Below are 19,388 nucleotides of genomic sequence, written 5' to 3'. Positions count from 1 at the left end.
TACAATATAATAATCCTGTCACATAATGAATAATTTGACTCTTAAGGCTTTAGGTCATACGATGCAATTATGCTTCGCTTTGTGATAAATTGTGTTACATATATTTATCATTATATACACTAAGATTTTTATATTCCTACCTCCGATTCCGGATAAAGACGGTCTCATCTTATTTGGAGCAATTTTTAGGAATTTTGTTTTAATGCTCTTCAGCTGTTTGTTTGATTTTTCATCCAAATTTTATTTTAAATAAATGCACGACTGATAAATCTAATGTTAACGGAACGCTAGTCAATGTATAAAACTATCAACATGATATCTTGGATGAGTATTTAAAGATAATGTTTTGATATGCAGTAGCCAGACTTCCGTACTTCTTTTGTTATGAATTCAATAGAATGCAAATCATTGAAACAGATAATAATTTTACGTTCTGGCATACATTATATCATTCTTGAAATCTTAAACTTTTTATTGTCTCTATTCCACGATTAAAGTGTATCGTTCATACGTTATAAGTAACACGTATGAAACATCGTTGAGCAAATAATAACGTATGTCATATTGTGTTATATATGGAATATAAAGTTGCTCCTTGTCATAGGTTTAAAACTACTAGTTACCGTTAACTGTCCATAAAGTCCTATCTGTAACCAGTTTGCCATCAATCTCAGTGTGATAGATTCAAACCTACAAAATAACAAGCCCAGTAAACTAGACAATGCTGTTGATCGATAACATGTTTATTAATGAAACCCAGATACTCTCCAATAATTTACATTCGAACATTTAATTAAAAAAAGGAAATGTATCAAAATGTGTCCAACAATGTTTAAAACAAGTGAATAATTTAATCAAGACGTTCTCCAATCATAAATGCTCAACGTCTATGTTTAAATGTAAGATCCAGACATACAGTTTTAATACACCATCTGCATATACGAAAAGTTGACATTGCTCTGAACCTTCTTTGGGTCAAAATATACAATCGAACTTTTGCTTAGTGTTTCGCCGAAGGTATCACTAGCCCAGCAGTCAGCGCTTCTGTTTTGACACGAGTTATCACTGATTAGATGATAATTGAAAAATCTATTTGAATTTTTCGAAATACTTATGATTTCTCCCCTGGAATAGATGAGGCTTAGCTGTATTTGGCTTAACCTTTCGTAGTTAAGGTTCACAATGCCATTAAACTTCGAACGTTTTTAGCATTTATTTTTAAAAAATGTTGACGTTAAAATTGCAATTGCTGTAACAAAATTATATACATAAGAAAACGAGGAAAATAAACAACCAGCTAGTATAAAAAACAGAACAAATAATGCAATTGCTGTACACTAATCTTAATTTTTGGAAATTAACTATATTCGGGGAAGAAAATGTGAAACAAAATCAATCTGGAACTGTTGATTACTCAACTATCTAATCTGTTTTACCTAAGTCGCCACAGGAGATGCAGGTTCCAGTATTTGTTCGATTCCGCCCTCTTTCTGTCCGTCTGATATGAATTTAGTTTTTGATCCTCAGCTTGAAGCATGCCGTGCAGAGGTTTCTGGCTTTCTGATAGTTTGCAATTTTACAATACTTATTATGAAAGAAAAAGTCTCGTCAAATTTTTCTCAATTTCTAAGGAAAAGTATTATGTGGCGTGAAAGTTATATCAACATCTTCCGTGCTACCACTTACTATTTGTTGATAGTTTGACATGTTGGCATTTCATAACACTCACTGTACAAGTTCAATTCTCTTCAAACTTTTTCATGGAAGAGAATGATCAGTTATGCTTCAGTATATATGTAATCTTAATCAATGTTATGCATTAACGCATGTCCAGACTCGCTATTGGTCTTGTTTTGTAAAAACATTAAAAGAATGGAAGTGGCACGCCATAACAAATTGACACATGAAATTGGTTCTTCAAGCCACATGATGTGACATATTACTTACCTTCTAAATAAAACTTTTTGTTGCTTTTTATTAGCTGACCGAATTATGTCTACCATCAAACATTCTATCAAACTACAAAATGATTAGTGTTTGTTTACTATAAAAAGTAATTTTAGAACATGGAAGAATTTGCTACATATGTATGTCTACATGATTTTAAACAATGAAAGAAAGAAGACGTCCAGGTATACTCCAGTCTGTCTCGAAAGTTATATTTCAAGTTTTCAAAACTAAGAATTAATGGTCAACAACTTTCAGAATTTGAACATTGATGTACAAAGAATTTATAAACATATGCAAATACAAATATAAGAATTGTTTTAAATTTCTTGAATGGAACAATTAACAGATAATCATTGTCACAGCATGTTTAATTCCAATCCGAGCAGCGGCCACTTGTCCTTAATGTTTTGTTTTTATTTTTAAAACTTGATCACATGGCAACGAGTAAATAATAACCTTATTTGAACTATTTTTATTTCTTCATAGAACAAAACAAGTTGGTTAAGGCAAATTATGTAATTTATACTTACTCGAAAAAGAGTGTCATATTTCCCATCAATGAAATTGACAGAACGGATGAAAAATGTGCTCTGAAATAACCAAGCATTATTTGTTTTATTGATAGCTATTTTCACGAGGTTTTGTTAAGCTTATAACTTGAGAAAAATATTCAAAATAGTGATCAATTGAGAGATAAAATACCAATACAGACTAGTTATGTTCTTAAAAAAATAATTTTGAAATATGGTCAATAATGGTATAAACATGAAAGATTACAGACATGTTAACTCTCACAGGGCATTTTTTTTATCGATTAGCACTGATTAAACTGATTAGGACCAGTAATAAAATTGTTAAGCAAGAGCTTCAAAAGTGTCATTGATTGGTCCCTGAAATGCTTAATATCAAAATCTCGATAATTATGTAGATTCGGTAAATGAAAAGCACTATTTCTTGATGTCAGTTGAAATGTGACTATATCGTTATAATCATGTTGATGTGGACATAAAATGAGCATTTGATATAAAGTTTGTAGTAAAATGATTTACCAGTTAAAACATTAAATAAAACATTTTGATTTTTTACTGAAATCAACATCTTTGTATAAGCCATCTGCATCAAAGTACCGTTTGAGGCAAGGCATTTTATAATTTCGAAAAGCCCTTAGCCAATGTGAACTCACTATACATGTACACATATGCGATTACTGTTTGATATTTTTTTTTATTTTAATCTCTGGTTTTGTTAAAAAAAAGTACAAAGGTTGGTGCAAGTTTTATTGTAGCTTTACTCATGTGTCATCCATATGTTTTCAGAATTAGAATACGTTTGTGCGTAAAATGGAACTAAGAGGATCATATCTCTGAACGTAAAAACGTATCACAACAGATAAAAAGACATCTTTATTTTGTATTAAATAACATTGAAACCAACAATTTCTACTTACTTTTCTTGAATTGTCAGCATACTTGGGCGATCAATAGTTTGGACTAGTGACTTCAGAAACAGTTTATTCGACAATAACATTTTAAAATTGTCAATCGCAGTTTCAGTAACGTCTTTTTTTTCATCCGATATCTTGAATAAAAATATAAATGTTGAAAACATTTCCTGTACTTTATATTGATGTGATAAAAATATAATCTTTTATTCAGTTGAATTAGGGTCTGGAGCTGGCATGTCAGTAACTACTTGTAGTCCTTTGTTAATGTATGTATCATTGTCATTTGGTTTAGTTCTTTTGTTACCTATTCTGACATCGGACTCGGTCTTCTTTTGAACTGAGTTTTACTGTTTGTATTGTTGTGTGTTTTTTCTCCCTTGGCTAGAGGTATAGGGAGAGGGTATATATATCATGAAACATGTTTGACCCCGCCGCATTTTTTGCGGCTGTCTCAATTAAGAAGCCCTGGCCTTTGTCAGTCTTGTATGATTTTTTTGTTAAGGGGCCAGATGAGGCACATCTCCGGGTACGGAAGTTTCTCGCTGCATTGCAGACTTATTGGTGGCCTTCGCCTATTGTCTGCTCTATGGTCGGATTATTTTTTCTTTGACACATTTCACATTTCCATTTCCAATTTTACTTGATATCTCAAATTTATCAGCCGTATGTGTTAATAAGGGCAACTTATAAAATTTAATAAATACTGTTATAAACTACTGAATATTCAATACAAATTAATTGTATTAGATTTCATTATAATACGTTATTCTGATTGGCTAACTGCACATCACGTGTTATTCCTTAAGCAATTGCATTACACAATAAAACTGATCATTCATGAAAACAGGAGGTCCCACAATAAAGCGACAGGTGAATTAAATAAAAAATTGATAAATGTTTTCAAGATCCTGGCTAAAAAATGTAATTATAAGTATTGAATGCTTCTTTTTGTAACTTTATATGGTTGTAAAAGCGTTGACCACGCTTCATACAAAATGTACTTCGGTCAACGCTTTTACACTCAAATGAAGTTACAAAAAGAAGCATTCAATTCTTAAATAAAAACACTTCAATCACATAAACTCTAAGTGATTTAAGATGGGTTGAGACTCTCATGTATCATAAAATGCAAAAACTAACTCATTAAAAAGTATTTTTAAGTAGCTATTTTTTACTCTAAAATGATATAAAAGATTTACGTTCAAATCTAAAACACCTGTGTGCAAGTTACCTTTAAACCGTGGAGTAAGGGATTTGTTGTTATATCCTGGTTCGGAAAAAGCTGACGAAGAACATACGTCTTGTAGTCACAAAAGGGTACCTTTGACGTGAAAAGGTCAGATTTAATACTTTTCATTGTCATCTGAGCATCTGCGAATTCTAACATAAAAATAAAAAAAATATATTAGAGCGAAATTATAAATAAGACAATTGAATTAAAAAATGTTTAATATGTTAAAACAAGAATTGCTCCAAGTGTCACATAATGAAAAACCACAGCTTGTCAATATGAACCGTTTTATTTTTTTTTAAATAATTTAAGAATTAATATGTGTTGATGCCGCATGTAATTCACACCAAATGTCCTCTTCGTCATACTGTCTATCAGCTTACATTATACTTTTATGAATGACTGATACATTCGGTCTTGATGTACGATTTTGATATCAAGCTTTGCGAACAACTTCCTCAATCTAAGTCGAAATCATAATCGTGGTCATTTGGAAAACAATCAAGGCGATGCAATCATCAATACATTATGAAGTCAACTTCAGTCTTTTGCTAAATCATTAAACTGATCGACTGCTGTAAATGAAGTACTGTTCAAGTATTAAATATGTTTGCAGTTATTTCAATATTATTCCATACATTTCCAGACAAATTAGTTTATTTTACAGTGTATAATTATTCCATTATTCCATACATTTCCAGACAAATTAGTTTATTTTACAGTGTATAGTTAAAAACAAACTATTGAACAGTCCGAACACACTGATAAGATCTTACTGACTGCATGTAATTTGTCTAACCCGTACTAAATTTACCGTAGTGAATAAGTAATTAAGCAACTAAAAATAACTTAATAATGTATTGTTCAATCCTTTCCTTATTTTGTCTGTTTCGGATCAAAATTAGATAATCTTATATTTTCAATAATACTTATTATAGATGGAAATGCAAATTTATTGGAATACTTGAACTCACTCTGAGTCGGGTTGTGTCAAATTCACAAGTTTTGTGGGAAATTATTAAGTGTTTTCTCTAGCAGTGCTTTGTTTTGGATATATATCTTATCATTAGTGTTTTTTACTACGTAACTGATCTGAATCTTCCATTTTGTTTTATAGAGACACCACTTAAGGGCTTTTAAATAAAAGAAAAACGCGGCCGCCAAAAATAATTTAACGTCTAATATCTTTGATAAATATTAAGCAACATTTTAAATCATTCTTCTAATGAAACTATTTTTTTTCCCAATGGCTTTGGAAAATTAAACCATCGAAGAAAACAGGACAGGGTTGTGTGTACAATTGTAACATTACCACAAACATGATAAAGATACACCATAACAGTATTTGCAACAATGATGTCGCCATTCAAAATGTCTAAGAAATGTTTCCAACTTCATAACATGTGAGCGGCACTACGCAACATTAACCTTGAAATAAGGTGTCAACTGCGAAACACATATATCATGTTTAAGCAGTTACTTTTAGAAAGAAAATAAATGATCACAGTGAAATAATGAAAGTCAGCTTTCCTCATAGAAATATAAGTGCCTAATCGACCCTCATTTTTTTTTACGTTTACGTTAAAAATATACGAACATCACAAACGCTTAATACATCCCAAAATGTTACGTCAGTTTCTTTTGTAATTGTAATTTGGACTTTGAAAATATTTATTCATTAAATTTCACATTTCAATTATTTATAATTCATAGAGGATTTTGAATATAAATCCAGATTTATTTACATGCTTAATTCATCATGGACAACTTCTTTATCGTATTTTCATATTTATCAGTACCTTCTCTGCTAGCTTTTCGTACCATTTCTTCACGTGTCATAAGTTCTATTTTAAATTCCTTGATAGCTTTTCTTTTTTTCTTTTTTAATACAAAAACAGTAAGTATTCCAATGGTAACAGCAATAGCCAAAGCTGCAGCTAAAACACCGACTATAATAGCTAATACTTTGACGTCTTCCTGGTACTGTATGTCGCCTATATACACCTCTATTCTACCAACCTCAACCTGTAAAACTTTAATAACTTATGCTACATCCGAGCAGAACATAAGAGTCATTTGAAAAAAAGCAGGAAAATGGCTGGTACCTGCGTTACCGCGTACGATTGTATCAGACCAAATAAATTATAATTGCATTTTATAGAAGACACGATAACTAATTTTAGTTCTGTAAAACGTTTCCGTGATTTTTCAGAAAAACTCTTTTGACAGACCAAATATAATTTCTCTTTCACAGTAGCAAAAGAAACTTTGACGATTTTTTTTTACACACGGTCTTCCTTACAGATAGACGAAAACAATAACGGAACGACAGAAGGAGTCGAGCGGTTAACAGACCTGCTTTTGCCGTGTTTGTGACTTAGGTTGTAAAATACAACAAACTCACAAAGATATCGATGTTCGCAGTCAAATTACTATAGATGTAAACGAACATTTCGATGTCAAGAAGGGGGAAAAACACATTGTGTACGTTGCAGCACGTACTTTTCTTTACAGGACTATTAAGTATAGACTGAAACAAACTAAAGTTCGTGATCTTCATCGCAGATGCCTACTTTCTTAACGAATAAAACAAAATTTCGGAAAGCGGCACAAATCTTCGTTGTGATCTAATTTCAAAATTTGTAAATATTTATTCAATCGAAGAGCCATACAAAACCCCTTTCGAATTCGCATTGTATAAATTCCTTTGACAGGCATCTTACTTTTAGAGGTTTTGGAAAGTTTTTTTAAATTCTTGAAAATTCTTATATTATCTTTTAACATTTTAAACTGCTCTACTAGATTTGATCATGGGTAAAGAATTCACTGCTATATATATGTACAAGGTATTATCATTTATACTTACAATAATATGAACTGTATTTACTTCTGATTTATTTGTTCGAGGAACGTTTTTCGGTGGAACACAAATGATAAATTCCATTGATATTTTAGATACCAGGCATTTTCCGTCCAAACCAACTTGAATTTTGTAATCTACAAATCGGGCGCCATTTAAAATATTTTTACCCTATAAGAAAAGATCATAAAGAATATTTTAAAATAGATAAATTCCGATATACAACTATTCTGAACATGTGTCATTTGAATCATGAAACCTAAAATATGAAAACCAATACGGCAAAAGAGAAAGTTATCAAAACATTATCATCGAAATTAAATAAAAAAAATGTTACGCTGGTTTGCAACGACACAGCGTGATTTCCAAGTCCAATAATAACCGGTATCGTCAATCCACCAGAAATAACAAATGAAATGATGGTATTACTTATTACATTTCTTTAAGCATTTGAAGAAAGGCTCTGACTTAAGAAAAAAATTCATGCGTAGGTATGGATTTTCCATCATCGGGAAAGATTAATATTTGAAATCCAGTAATTATTAAAACAGTCGAACACATACATATTTATTATCTATATAACTATTGACAAGTAGTAAATCAGTTGGAGCTTAACATTTAGTATAACACTTTAACAATGTATAGTTAAGAGATTTAAAAGTTATTAAAGATAAAAAAAAATACAAACTTTCGCTCTCGCTTTCCGATTTGAATACCAATCTCAGTGTGTCACTCAATGTATCTTTTTTCATTATTACAAGGCAAAGTTTAGGTAAGTTATCTAAATAAAGGCAAAAGTAGTATGCCGCTGTTCAACAGTCATAAATCGATTGAGAAAAAATAAGTCCAGGTTACAACTAAAACTGAAGAAAACACATCAAACATAAGAGGAAAAAAACGAAACAAAAGAAACATTATACTCAAGTGCAACAAAAAATCCAAACGACAATGCAACACACAAAGACACGAACTATAAGATAACACTTGCCATTTTCTTGATTTGGCAAAGGACATTTTAAGATTTATTTTTAGGTTGAACAGGCATAATACATATTGAAAGTGTCACATTTTGTAAAAAAATATTGAATTGTCTGCCATTACGTGACATGGTCGACAACATATAATCAAGAAAAATAACCATACAACATTCTTCTGCTTGCAGAGTTATAAATCGGTACATTATAAAAATGAAATAATATTATTTTCCAGACGAATTTTGACAAGATGCAGTAGTCGATAACCTTTTGTTTTGAGTAAAGCCTAGAACCTTCATTAAATTTTCCAAAACCTCCCAAAGCACGATAAGAACTCAATGTAAGAAGTTTAAGAAAAATATTTTAAAAATCTAGTCAGTATTGACGCACTTACGATTGAGCGCATGCTGCCTCCGAAACTATAATGTTTAAATGAAAAAAATACTTATACCAAAATTCTGAATTGTTAACAAATTGTAAATAAGATTATCAGTTGTCACCATTTTGTAGTCAGATACCTTAATAGGACTTTTTTTTTTTTATAATATACAGGTTCAACACAAAATAGTTTGAATTGATTATGAACGATTCAGCATCAGCTCTTATAATATCTTATGATAAATGGGCAATTCCATGGCCAATGCAGTATTATCAAATGAGTGATATAAGAGAAATTCATTAGTTAACTTTTTTTAAAAACTAATTTACGTACCTTAATTGTGATTGGAGATTCCTTGTCATAATCAACTACACCATCGAACCTTTCGAAAGAAGGATCGTCAACATAATTAATTTCAAAAGCACGTGCTATTCCGTCAAAATTCACAATAACAGTTTGGTTATTTGGTTGATCTGGTACTTTTTCAGGGATTTGGCATAAAGCTTGGTTATCAGAAGGAACTTTACAAGGCTCGACCTGAAATAAGAAACTAAAAGTAAAGATATGGATGTTTTTAATTTTTAACAACTTGTTTCTCATATACTATTTTACGTTTTGTCTTCATTTTTAATTTTGTGATCGAAATCGGTGTGTAGTCCTTCCGAATTATTTGCGCGATTCATACATTATTTCATGACGAGTTTTTGAACAACCTTCTTGATGTGAAACGTGATTGCCTACACGATTGAGTAATTAGTGCTTCTTTTACTAAGAGAACAATGTCGGCCAAATGCTATACATGGAGGTATTTTAGAAGATCTATTTGCATGCAATATTCTGTTTTACTTGTATCGGTATTTATTAAACTAGCTGAATGTAATCGAAATCTGTCATAAAATCATATCAAGTCAATTTTAGGGAATTGGTTGAATCATTATTGTAAAAAAACAAGCATTATGGATTTTACTCATTGTTGAAGGCCATAGGGTGACTTACTACATCTTCGTATCTTTAGGCCCGGTATAAATATTAAGTTTACAATTTGCCAAAGACTTTAACACATTGGTGGAAAATTCGTATTGAATGTCGAGTCTGTAGTTAGCTTTTGTTCTGTACTGAAGACCTAACTGTGATTTTCAAATACAACAGTAAAATAACATTCGTTCCTTTTTTAATTTGACAAGTACGTAATAATTCAAAAGCAGCATAACAAATATTACCAAAATACTGGACAGTACAACAAACCAAACAATTACTCAACAACCAATTACTCCAATAAGGTAGACGTTCAACCAAAGTCATACAACGCGCCCAGATAGCCGGACTACATACAAGTTCATAAAATGGTTTTTAGTGCACGTCAACCTCAAAATGAAGGATGACAAACATTATAACACTTCACAGCACCGCTAACAACAAGACAAAAGAAGACTTTGTTCAACCTTTCCAAAAAGGTTCAGAGAGCTTCACAGAATTATGAATAATCGACAGCCTTAATTAGAGTGTAGGTCACGAATAAAGGCTTTTAAAATTGTTAAACTGACAAAATATCCATTGGACGAAGAAAATTCTTTCCCGATCTTCTTGATTATCCTTACACATGATACCGTTAATTCTGTCTGAAAATTTGAATTCTCTAATGAATGGGCCTTTTATATTTGACTATGCGGTACGGATTTTGTTAATTGTTTAAGTCCATATGGTGACATATACATGCAGTTGTAATTTCTAAGTAATTTGGTCTCCGATGGAGGGTTGTTTCAGTGGCAACCATACCACATCTTCTAATCGTTTTATTATATGATTGTCTGTTATTTGCTTTGTTGTTCTATTTTCAAGCGCCGTTTTGACCCATAATTAGTTGGATACGTCCAATGCTTAAAACAACTACATTATAATTTGAAATTAATGCTGTTTAGTAAAACGTTTAAAGATGCATGTTTATCGACTGAATCTAATAGCAACATACCCTGATGCAACACAAGAGCGCTGAGTAATGATTTATTTTAATGCTTTAAAATTTTTAATTGAAATCACTTACTACTCTTTCAACAGTTATCTGTCCAACGTTATTGAAACCATTACCATTAATAGTAAATTTAGCTCCTCCACTGAAGTAAAAAAGAAGCAGATTTTGATGAAATTCAAAATTCCCACAACTGACAAGCAATATGCAATGTATAAACATGTTTTATAATATAATTGAGCACTTCTCCTTAGTTTCAAATTTTTACAAAAACTAAATAAAAGATAGAGCTAAATTCAAATGATATTCAAATGCACCGCAAAATAAAGCATGAATCATTAAGCTGACTGTAAATCTCTTTGGAATTGTAAACATTGAAGTGCACTCGCCTTTCAATGTTTTTCGAAGAATCAATAGTAACCTCTAAGTGTTTGAAAATAGTTGTCTTAATAATATCCAATACAGTTCTCGGTTAACTTTTTTTTTTTACAAAATCGTCATCCGTAAAAGAATATTATTTTTTTAATTTGTTGAACAATTTTCAATTTACACAGAAATCTACATTACTTTACATGCATGCTACATTTTGCAATGCTTTTAAAGATGTGAACACAAATACTCACCTCTCTAAAGCATTTAAAGTTTCATTCACAAATTCAAATGTTGGGTCAGGCAAATACTGAAATGTTCCATTTAGTGTAAAATTTGTATTAGTATCGATAAAAACTACCAGTTCCGTCAAGTTGATAGGTCCTGTTGAATTCCCGGTTTTGCACATTATTGTGGAATCTTGCAAATCTAGTTTATACAGCCTTAAATAAAATGAGATATTTGAAAGAATAGCCACTAAAACTATAAAACCTACATACTATGCACATACACAAAATTCCTAGTGAGGATAAGTGAGTGTTAATGAAAAACGATGTGTTTCATAAATTCACTTGACTTCATTGCTTCTGTATAAAAAAATTGCTATATTATACAAAATGTGAGATATTTATCTAGGTACACAAACCAAGTGTAATCTAACAATTTTTACATAAAACAATGCATGTACCAAGTCAGGAACAGGAACATCTGACTGTTGTTTTCAGTTCGTTTAATGTGATTGAGCTTTTGATTTTGTCATTCAATAATTACTTTCCGTCTTGATTTTTCCTTGGAGTTTGTTATTTTTGTTTTTCTACTTTTTAAAGTCTTTCATGATGATCTTGAACTGATTATTTTTCAAACCCTCTGAATATATGTTACTTGAACCATGGACGTTATATTACTTCCATGCTTGAACGTACATATTCATAAGGGTGCAAACGTCAATAAATGGATTTATATCGAGAAGTTTTACCTAGTACAAAGTTAAGAACAATATAACAAATGTACATGTATGAAAAAAAAACCACCCAAGGTGTTGTCTACATTTCGTCAAACCACACACACACACACACACATATGCATGTATATTGCTTCTGAGTATTTAAGTATTCCATTATGTCATTTAAATACTGAGCTTTTAACAAACTGGTCATCTTTTCAATAGCGGAAAAGGGGAATATAATGCAATCTCAAACCATTAGTGACAGAAGCTAAGATTAACCCATAACCAAAAGCAAAATATTTAAACAGATATACAACAGTCCATAAAGATTTCCTCGAAATTTGAAAACAAATTGGCGAAAACAATTATGCACTCAGGAAGGGTATTCGATCTTATCAGGAATGATGCAGGTCATTCTATAAGATTCATTTGTGTTCTTTTATTTGAATAATAAAACATATTAAAAAAAACAGAAAAGGAAATTTGGTTTAATTCTTGAATTTTTTAAGAATGTTCAACCTTGATTATTTTATATCTTGGTTTCTTGGAAATTGCAAGTGTGGATATTTGACGACCGGGCACACTACATATTACGGTAAAAGGTCTTCTTGAAAAATGCCACTTGCTTTTACAAACCTTCTTAATGCAGCAATCAATTCTTAGTTTAGAACTTATATAAAAAATGTAATATAAAGCTTTTTTTCCTTACGCATTAGCATGGTTTAACCATTTAGAACGCATGTAACCATATGGATGTTTTTATTTAAGAAATACACATCCCTTAAAAGCATCTGAGTGTATTTCCTTTGGCGGAATCTTTATGAACAATTAACAAAATTGACTATATTTGTATATCTTCCAGCTTTAAAATCAAATAAGCATACTCATTTTGAAAAAACCTGCATGTTATACATGAGTCATTTTCACACAATGATATGTTGTATCGGTTTGGTCCTTCAAACGTAATGTTTTGCCCTGTTATGGTTATGGTGGTGTTTCCAGATGTGATTCCCTTTCTAGGTAAAAAGTCGTAGATCTCTGGATTCTTAAAAACATAATATATGATTTTCAAACATACATATGTATACCGGTATATTTAAAACACAGAAATATTCAATCGAATATATTTTATTGTTTTACTTCCATTGGTATCTAATGTTTTAGAAAATAATTTTATAGAATTTCCTTATGAAAACAAAAGAGTTTTTTTATGAATCACTTTTTTTTTTAAAGGTTTTCGATTTTTTATGCGTAATATAAAACTGCTTTGAAAAAACTGTGCATATTACGTCGGGAATCATTTTTTGAATATATCTAGTTAAAACGTTTACATAAAACTAGTCAGTGCCTGTAACAAGTCAGCAATATGACAGTTGTTATCCATTCAATTGTATGTTTGAGCTTTGGATTTTGCCATTTGATTAGAGACTTTCCATTTTGAATTTTCCTTGGAGTTCAGTATTTTTGTGCTTTTACTTTTTGCCTTTTTGCAATTGCAAATATCTCTTCGGTTCTATGTTTTTCCTGTAAATTAAAGTCATGTTTTATTAGAAGCGAACCTTCGTTCTCTTAAAGATTAAATCACGAATTTAAAGTAATTGTCTTGTTCATAACAGCAAACATATCAACATTAATTACATGTGTTTACAATATTCTTAAAATCTTGAAAACCATAACATTAATTGTATTGGACAGGTTGGGCGTTGGTTGTGCTAATTCAGTTTCCCTGAATGAGACGTTATAATGACAAGACTTAATTAAAGTAAAAAAAATTGAAGACATAAATGTTCTTTAGAAAGAATTAACAAATCAACATGATATTATAATAATATGAATATTTTCTTATTTTTTGTTTCCAAGAATATTTTCTTCTTCTTTGTTTCCAAGAATATTTTCTTATCTTTGTTCCCAAACATATTTTCTTGTTTTTTGTTTCCAAGAATATTCATACAACAAAAGAGCATACGCTGAAATGTCTCGCCTTCTTTAATAATCATTGATATTATTATAATTGTCCTAAATATAAAGCTTTATTACAACTGTCTCATAAACTTAACATTAACCAAGTAAACTAAACACTGACCAATGAACCATCAAAATGAAGTCAAGGTCAGATGAACCATGTCAGTCAAGCATGACCAGCCTACAATTCTTCCATACACCAAATATAGTTGACCTATTGCTTATAGTTTAAGAAAAACAGACCAAAACACTAAAACTTAACACTGAGCAATGAACCGTGAAAATCAGGTCAAGGTCAAATTTAACCTTTTCAACTGACATATAGATCATAAAATATTTCCATACACCAAATATAGTTGACCTATTGCATATAGTATTACTAAAAAGACACTAACACAAACACTTAACTATAACCACTGAACCATGAAAATGAGTTCAAGGTCAGATGACACCTGCCAGTTGGATATGTACACCTTACAACCTTCCATACACCAAATATACTAGACCTATTGCTTTTAGTATCTGAGATATTGACCACCAAAACTTAACCTTGTTCAATGATCCATAAAATGAGGTTGAGGTCAAGTGAAAACTACCTGACGGACATGAGAATCTTGCAAGGTACGCACATACCAAATATAGTTATCCTATTACTTATAATAAGAGAGAATAATATAACAAAAAAAATAAACTTTATTTTTCAAGTAGTCACTGAACCATGAAAATGAGGTCAAGGACATTGGATATGTGACTGACAGAAACTTTCGTAACATGTGGCATCTATATACAAAGTATTAAGCATCCAGGTCTTCCACCTTCTAAAATAAAAAGCTTTTAAGGAACTAGCTAACGCCGCAACCGCCGTAGCCGCCGTAGCCGACGCAGCCGGGTCACTATCTCTATGTCTACGACAAAATTCGCAGGCTCGACAAAAATCTCCAAATCGACAAGTCATGTTTTTGCCATAAAGAAAACGTTTTAGAGACATCATACTTTCCATCTCCGTTTTGCAAAAGAGCTTTGAGAAGCAATTTAGTCAATCTCCTAAGACTTGCTGTACTGTCGTTAAAATATACAGCATGGTAGGATATTCACAATTAAACAATATTGCAAATTAGTCTATTATATTGCTCTTGTTAATTATTTGTTAAAGTGCTGTATCCATCTATATGTAGGAAAACTACCTCGTTAATTTGTTTCTTGATGATTCATTTAAATAGAAGTTCTTCTAAAGTCTTTGCTTTTTCGTGATATGTAAAATGTCATACTTTAACAGGTTTGTCAACTTTGTCTGCTGTAAGCAACTATGAGTATGATCATGCCGACAATATATACATATTAACAAGATGATTTTGTTATTCTGTTTACCCATGCAGTTCAATTTAGGAACAGAAGTAGCTGAAACAAATTCTACTATATACAATGTTAATAATTATGCGTACTTTGTCAGCCATGTAAAATTTAGGAACACGAATTGGTATTTGCAGTCAATAAGGATTGATAGCAAGTTTAGAATTTTCTGCAAATAAATTGATATTTTAAAAAAGGGTATGGTTCAAAATATGTTTTGGTTAACAGTTTATTTAAAATTCAATTATTAAACCAATAGACTGAGAAAGTAAAACTTACAGAAGCGATTTAAAAACAATAAATTCTCGTGATAGATATTAATAATTATTAATATTGATACCTTGTATGTAAAATATGTATCATTCTCTAAATTGATCGGTTCTTTGCGAACTGATATATTTATTTTGCCAATTGTTGAGTTTGCTACTTCTCCAGTAATACAGGTAACTCTAAACAAAATAAAAATCAAACAATGTATTGATGCCTACATAACTTTCAACAAGAGATCATATAACACTACAATAACAGATTTGTTCAAGTCAGAGCTAATTGAATGTATGCTCCTAGTTCTAAAAACTGTGCGCGTAGGTTTAAAGCAGAATAACAGTTTAAGGTCTGTAGGTTGACACAGTCGGGATCAAGTCTACATGTATTATCTCCAGCACTGAAGAAGAACACTCTTCCACAAGACTAGCGACGCTGTTGCCTTATAGAAATCACTTACTATGTAAAATTGTCAATTAATAACGACCATGTGAGACTCCCATTGGTAGTCAGTGTCGTTAAACACGCCTAAGTAGTACATTAAAATATGCGAAAATGATTATACTCATGACCATTTAAAAACGAGGGATTATGTCCTTTTATCTATCATGAAATAAGGTTAAACGGTATGATTGTCAATCAGACAACTACAAGAAAGAGTATAAAGGATATGGATTCAAGTTTAGTTTGATAATAAAAATGAAACACATCATTAAATTATAAAAAAAGATTTGGAGGTAAATAATTAGTCAGTAGCTTACAGTGTACCAACAAATATGTCTATAAATAATTGGTTACTGCTCTCATATAGTTCAATGAAACTTGTAAATAATCAAGTACACAAGGGAATAGTTTGATTAATCTTAACAGGTATTAACAGATATCTATTCTGAATTTGTGGCTTGAATAATTTGAAGTTACGTGTATGCGAATAATAACAGTTGAAAAAGTAGTTTAAACTTACGAATTATTTGCTGTTTCTTTCACTTCGCAATTGACTTCAGCAATGGAGATAGTTGCATTTTCTATATTCATTGTGCTATTCGTAAATACCGTTATTAACGTCCCTCCATTTATTGGTCCACTTGAAGGGAAAATCTAAAAATATTTAAATATATCTTTACTTGAAATGTAAAGCGAAACGCAAGTTATTTTCAAAATTTATGATCTTGCAAACAAATTCTGTAATTTAAAAATGGATGAATTCATACATGTTTTCACTGTCTGTATTAATTTTATCGTAATTGTCTAGATATGTCTTTACAAAAACATGACGCATTTTATATGATTAGCATATTTTTTTTTCGGCTCAATGATTAGATAATAACAAAAAGTATGCATAGTTTAAGTATATTGCTAATGCATACCCATATTAAGTCAAGCAACGGTTACTATGATCTTATATATTATATACCTATATGGAGTTATTTTCTTTCAGAACGTCAGGTCATTCTTTTTCAGAATCAACCCGGACGATACCATGTTTTGCAAGTATAAAACATTTTGCAAAATAAAGTTTCATTAGCACATACTTACAACTTCTCGTCCAATCAAATTGCTTGAGTTTGACTTCTAATTTTCATAGTACATACTTTTTCTGTGAACTAAGTAGATTCAGATTCAATATTTTATTATAGTCTCACCACATACAAACATAAAATGAGATTCACATACATAGATTTAAAACATTAAAACATTTGCATTGCATGTACCAATCTTAAAAAGATTTATGAGAGACTTTTAAGATATACTATATACATATAAACATATTTTTACACATTTAGAATTAAAAATTCTGACATAATATACATTTTTACTAAATGATATTAAAAACTAGTGAAATAGAATACTATTTCTTCTTAATAAAATGCTGTTGCAGGTTTTGGCATCTATAGCAGCAACATTGTCATTACTAAATAAAAATATAAATTTTTCATTATCTGATAAAAGGTTAAAATGTTCATTAAAATGTAAAGCTTCATGTATCATGATTTGTCTTAGATCCACATATAATGGGCATTTTAAAATGACATGCATTTCATCTTCAACAATAGAGCTACAGTTAAAACATGTCCTCTCGTGGACTTCTTTCTTTTCATATCTTCCAGTTTCTAGTTTTAGTGGAGCTACCCCACATCTAAATTTAGCAAATGAACTTCTGTTCTTTAAAGATATAATATTTTGCAAATAATTTTCAGTACAATAGTTATTTTTAAACAATTTGTAAGTTCTGAATTTACTTCCCTCTGCATATGCAGCAACTCTTGTACACCAGTTTGATTTAAAATTATCAAATACATCCTCCTCAATTTGTTTAATACAACTTTTGTTTAATACATTTGATTCAAAATTACAATATTGCTCATAATTATACAATTTTAACATTTCTATAACTCTAAAACTCCAGTTTTTAATTCTGGTATTACACTTTCGTATAGACCACTTAAAAATTTTAAAATTTATCCTGTGTGGGTCCATTATGGAACACCTAGCCCAATGTCTCAAGACACTTGACCATTGTTTAACGCATGGAGGTTTCCAGCCCATATCACCAGCTATGGCATCATTTGGTGTGTATTTGCCAACACCCATGAAAAATCTCATGGCCCTGTTTTGGACTGCATTTATGCAGGAAAAGTCTCTTGTTCCCCAAATACCTGCGCCATAACTAATAACTGACCATACCATTGTATCATACAGTTTAGAAAAAAATTTGTGCTGGAAACCATCATGCATTTTACTCTTTACAATTAATAATCCTAATGCTCTACTGGCTGACTTCGCTACTGCCTTAGCCATTAACTGATAATCTAAATATTCAGTAAGTAATAAGCCTAAATATTGATAACATTTTACACATTCTATACTATTACCAACAATAGAAAAAATACATTTAGTTTGTAGAACAGCTGGATTTCTAAAATGCATGATCTTAGATTTATTTATATTAACTGTCAGCTCATTATTGAGACACCATGTATTAAGCACATTCAACATTTTTTGTAAATCTTCTTCATTCTCTGCCATTAAAATAACATCATCAGCATATAACAATATAGCTAATTTTTCATCATCTATGTTAATACCAATATTCAAAGCATTAATGTCATCAACCAAATTATTTATATATATATTAAACATTATAGATGATAAAACACAACCTTGTTTCAATCCAGAATCAACATTAAACCAGTCTGTCATATTACCATTAATACGTACACTACATTCTACATTAGAGTATAAAGCTTTTAAAGAATACATAAACTTTGAACTTATACCTAGATTTTCTAGTTTTTTTAACAAAAAAACTCTATTAATTGAGTCATATGCTTTCTTAAAGTCTATAAAAGCTACATATGTTGATAATTTACATTTTTTCCTGGTTTCTATTATTGATGTTATAGTGCTTATATGATCAATTGTACTTTTGCCTTTCATAAAACCGTTTTGCTCGTCGTTAATTATCTCCCTTTCATCTAACCATTTGACTAATCTTTCATTTAAAATACTACAATACATCTTGTATGTGAATGGAGCTAGAGTTATGCCCCTATAAGATAAGGGGTCTCTAGGATCTGATGTAGAACATTTTGGTATTGGGGTTATAATTCCCTTATTCCATATATTTGGTACATTACCAGAACTGAAACATAAGTTAAATAATTTATGTAAAATAGAAATAATAGAGATATT

The 19,388-nt window shown here is 30.6% G+C and overlaps 1 protein-coding gene across 1 annotated transcript in view; it reads right to left on the bottom strand.

The window, feature by feature from the left end:
- The window catches only part of LOC134726425 (plexin-B3-like), a 75,508-nt gene that overhangs the window by 8,958 nt on the left and 47,162 nt on the right, over positions 1–19,388 (bottom strand). The window contains exons 10-22 of the mRNA XM_063590831.1: positions 16,660–16,793; positions 15,772–15,880; positions 13,004–13,164; positions 11,428–11,616; positions 10,880–10,949; positions 9,172–9,375; positions 7,492–7,656; positions 6,425–6,650; positions 4,626–4,774; positions 3,398–3,528; positions 2,481–2,540; positions 1,948–2,019; positions 624–690 (exon numbers count right to left, since the gene is read on the bottom strand). Of these exons, the coding sequence (XP_063446901.1) occupies positions 624–690; positions 1,948–2,019; positions 2,481–2,540; positions 3,398–3,528; positions 4,626–4,774; positions 6,425–6,650; positions 7,492–7,656; positions 9,172–9,375; positions 10,880–10,949; positions 11,428–11,616; positions 13,004–13,164; positions 15,772–15,880; positions 16,660–16,793 (1,737 nt within the window). The remainder of the gene's footprint in view (positions 1–623; positions 691–1,947; positions 2,020–2,480; positions 2,541–3,397; positions 3,529–4,625; positions 4,775–6,424; positions 6,651–7,491; positions 7,657–9,171; positions 9,376–10,879; positions 10,950–11,427; positions 11,617–13,003; positions 13,165–15,771; positions 15,881–16,659; positions 16,794–19,388) is intronic.

The sequence above is a fragment of the Mytilus trossulus genome, chromosome 1 (assembly GCF_036588685.1).
Source record: "Mytilus trossulus isolate FHL-02 chromosome 1, PNRI_Mtr1.1.1.hap1, whole genome shotgun sequence".
Classification (NCBI taxonomy): Eukaryota; Metazoa; Mollusca; class Bivalvia; order Mytilida; family Mytilidae; genus Mytilus; species Mytilus trossulus.
Note: the sequence above shows the minus strand (reverse complement) of the source record. Positions and strands in the feature narration are given on the sequence as shown.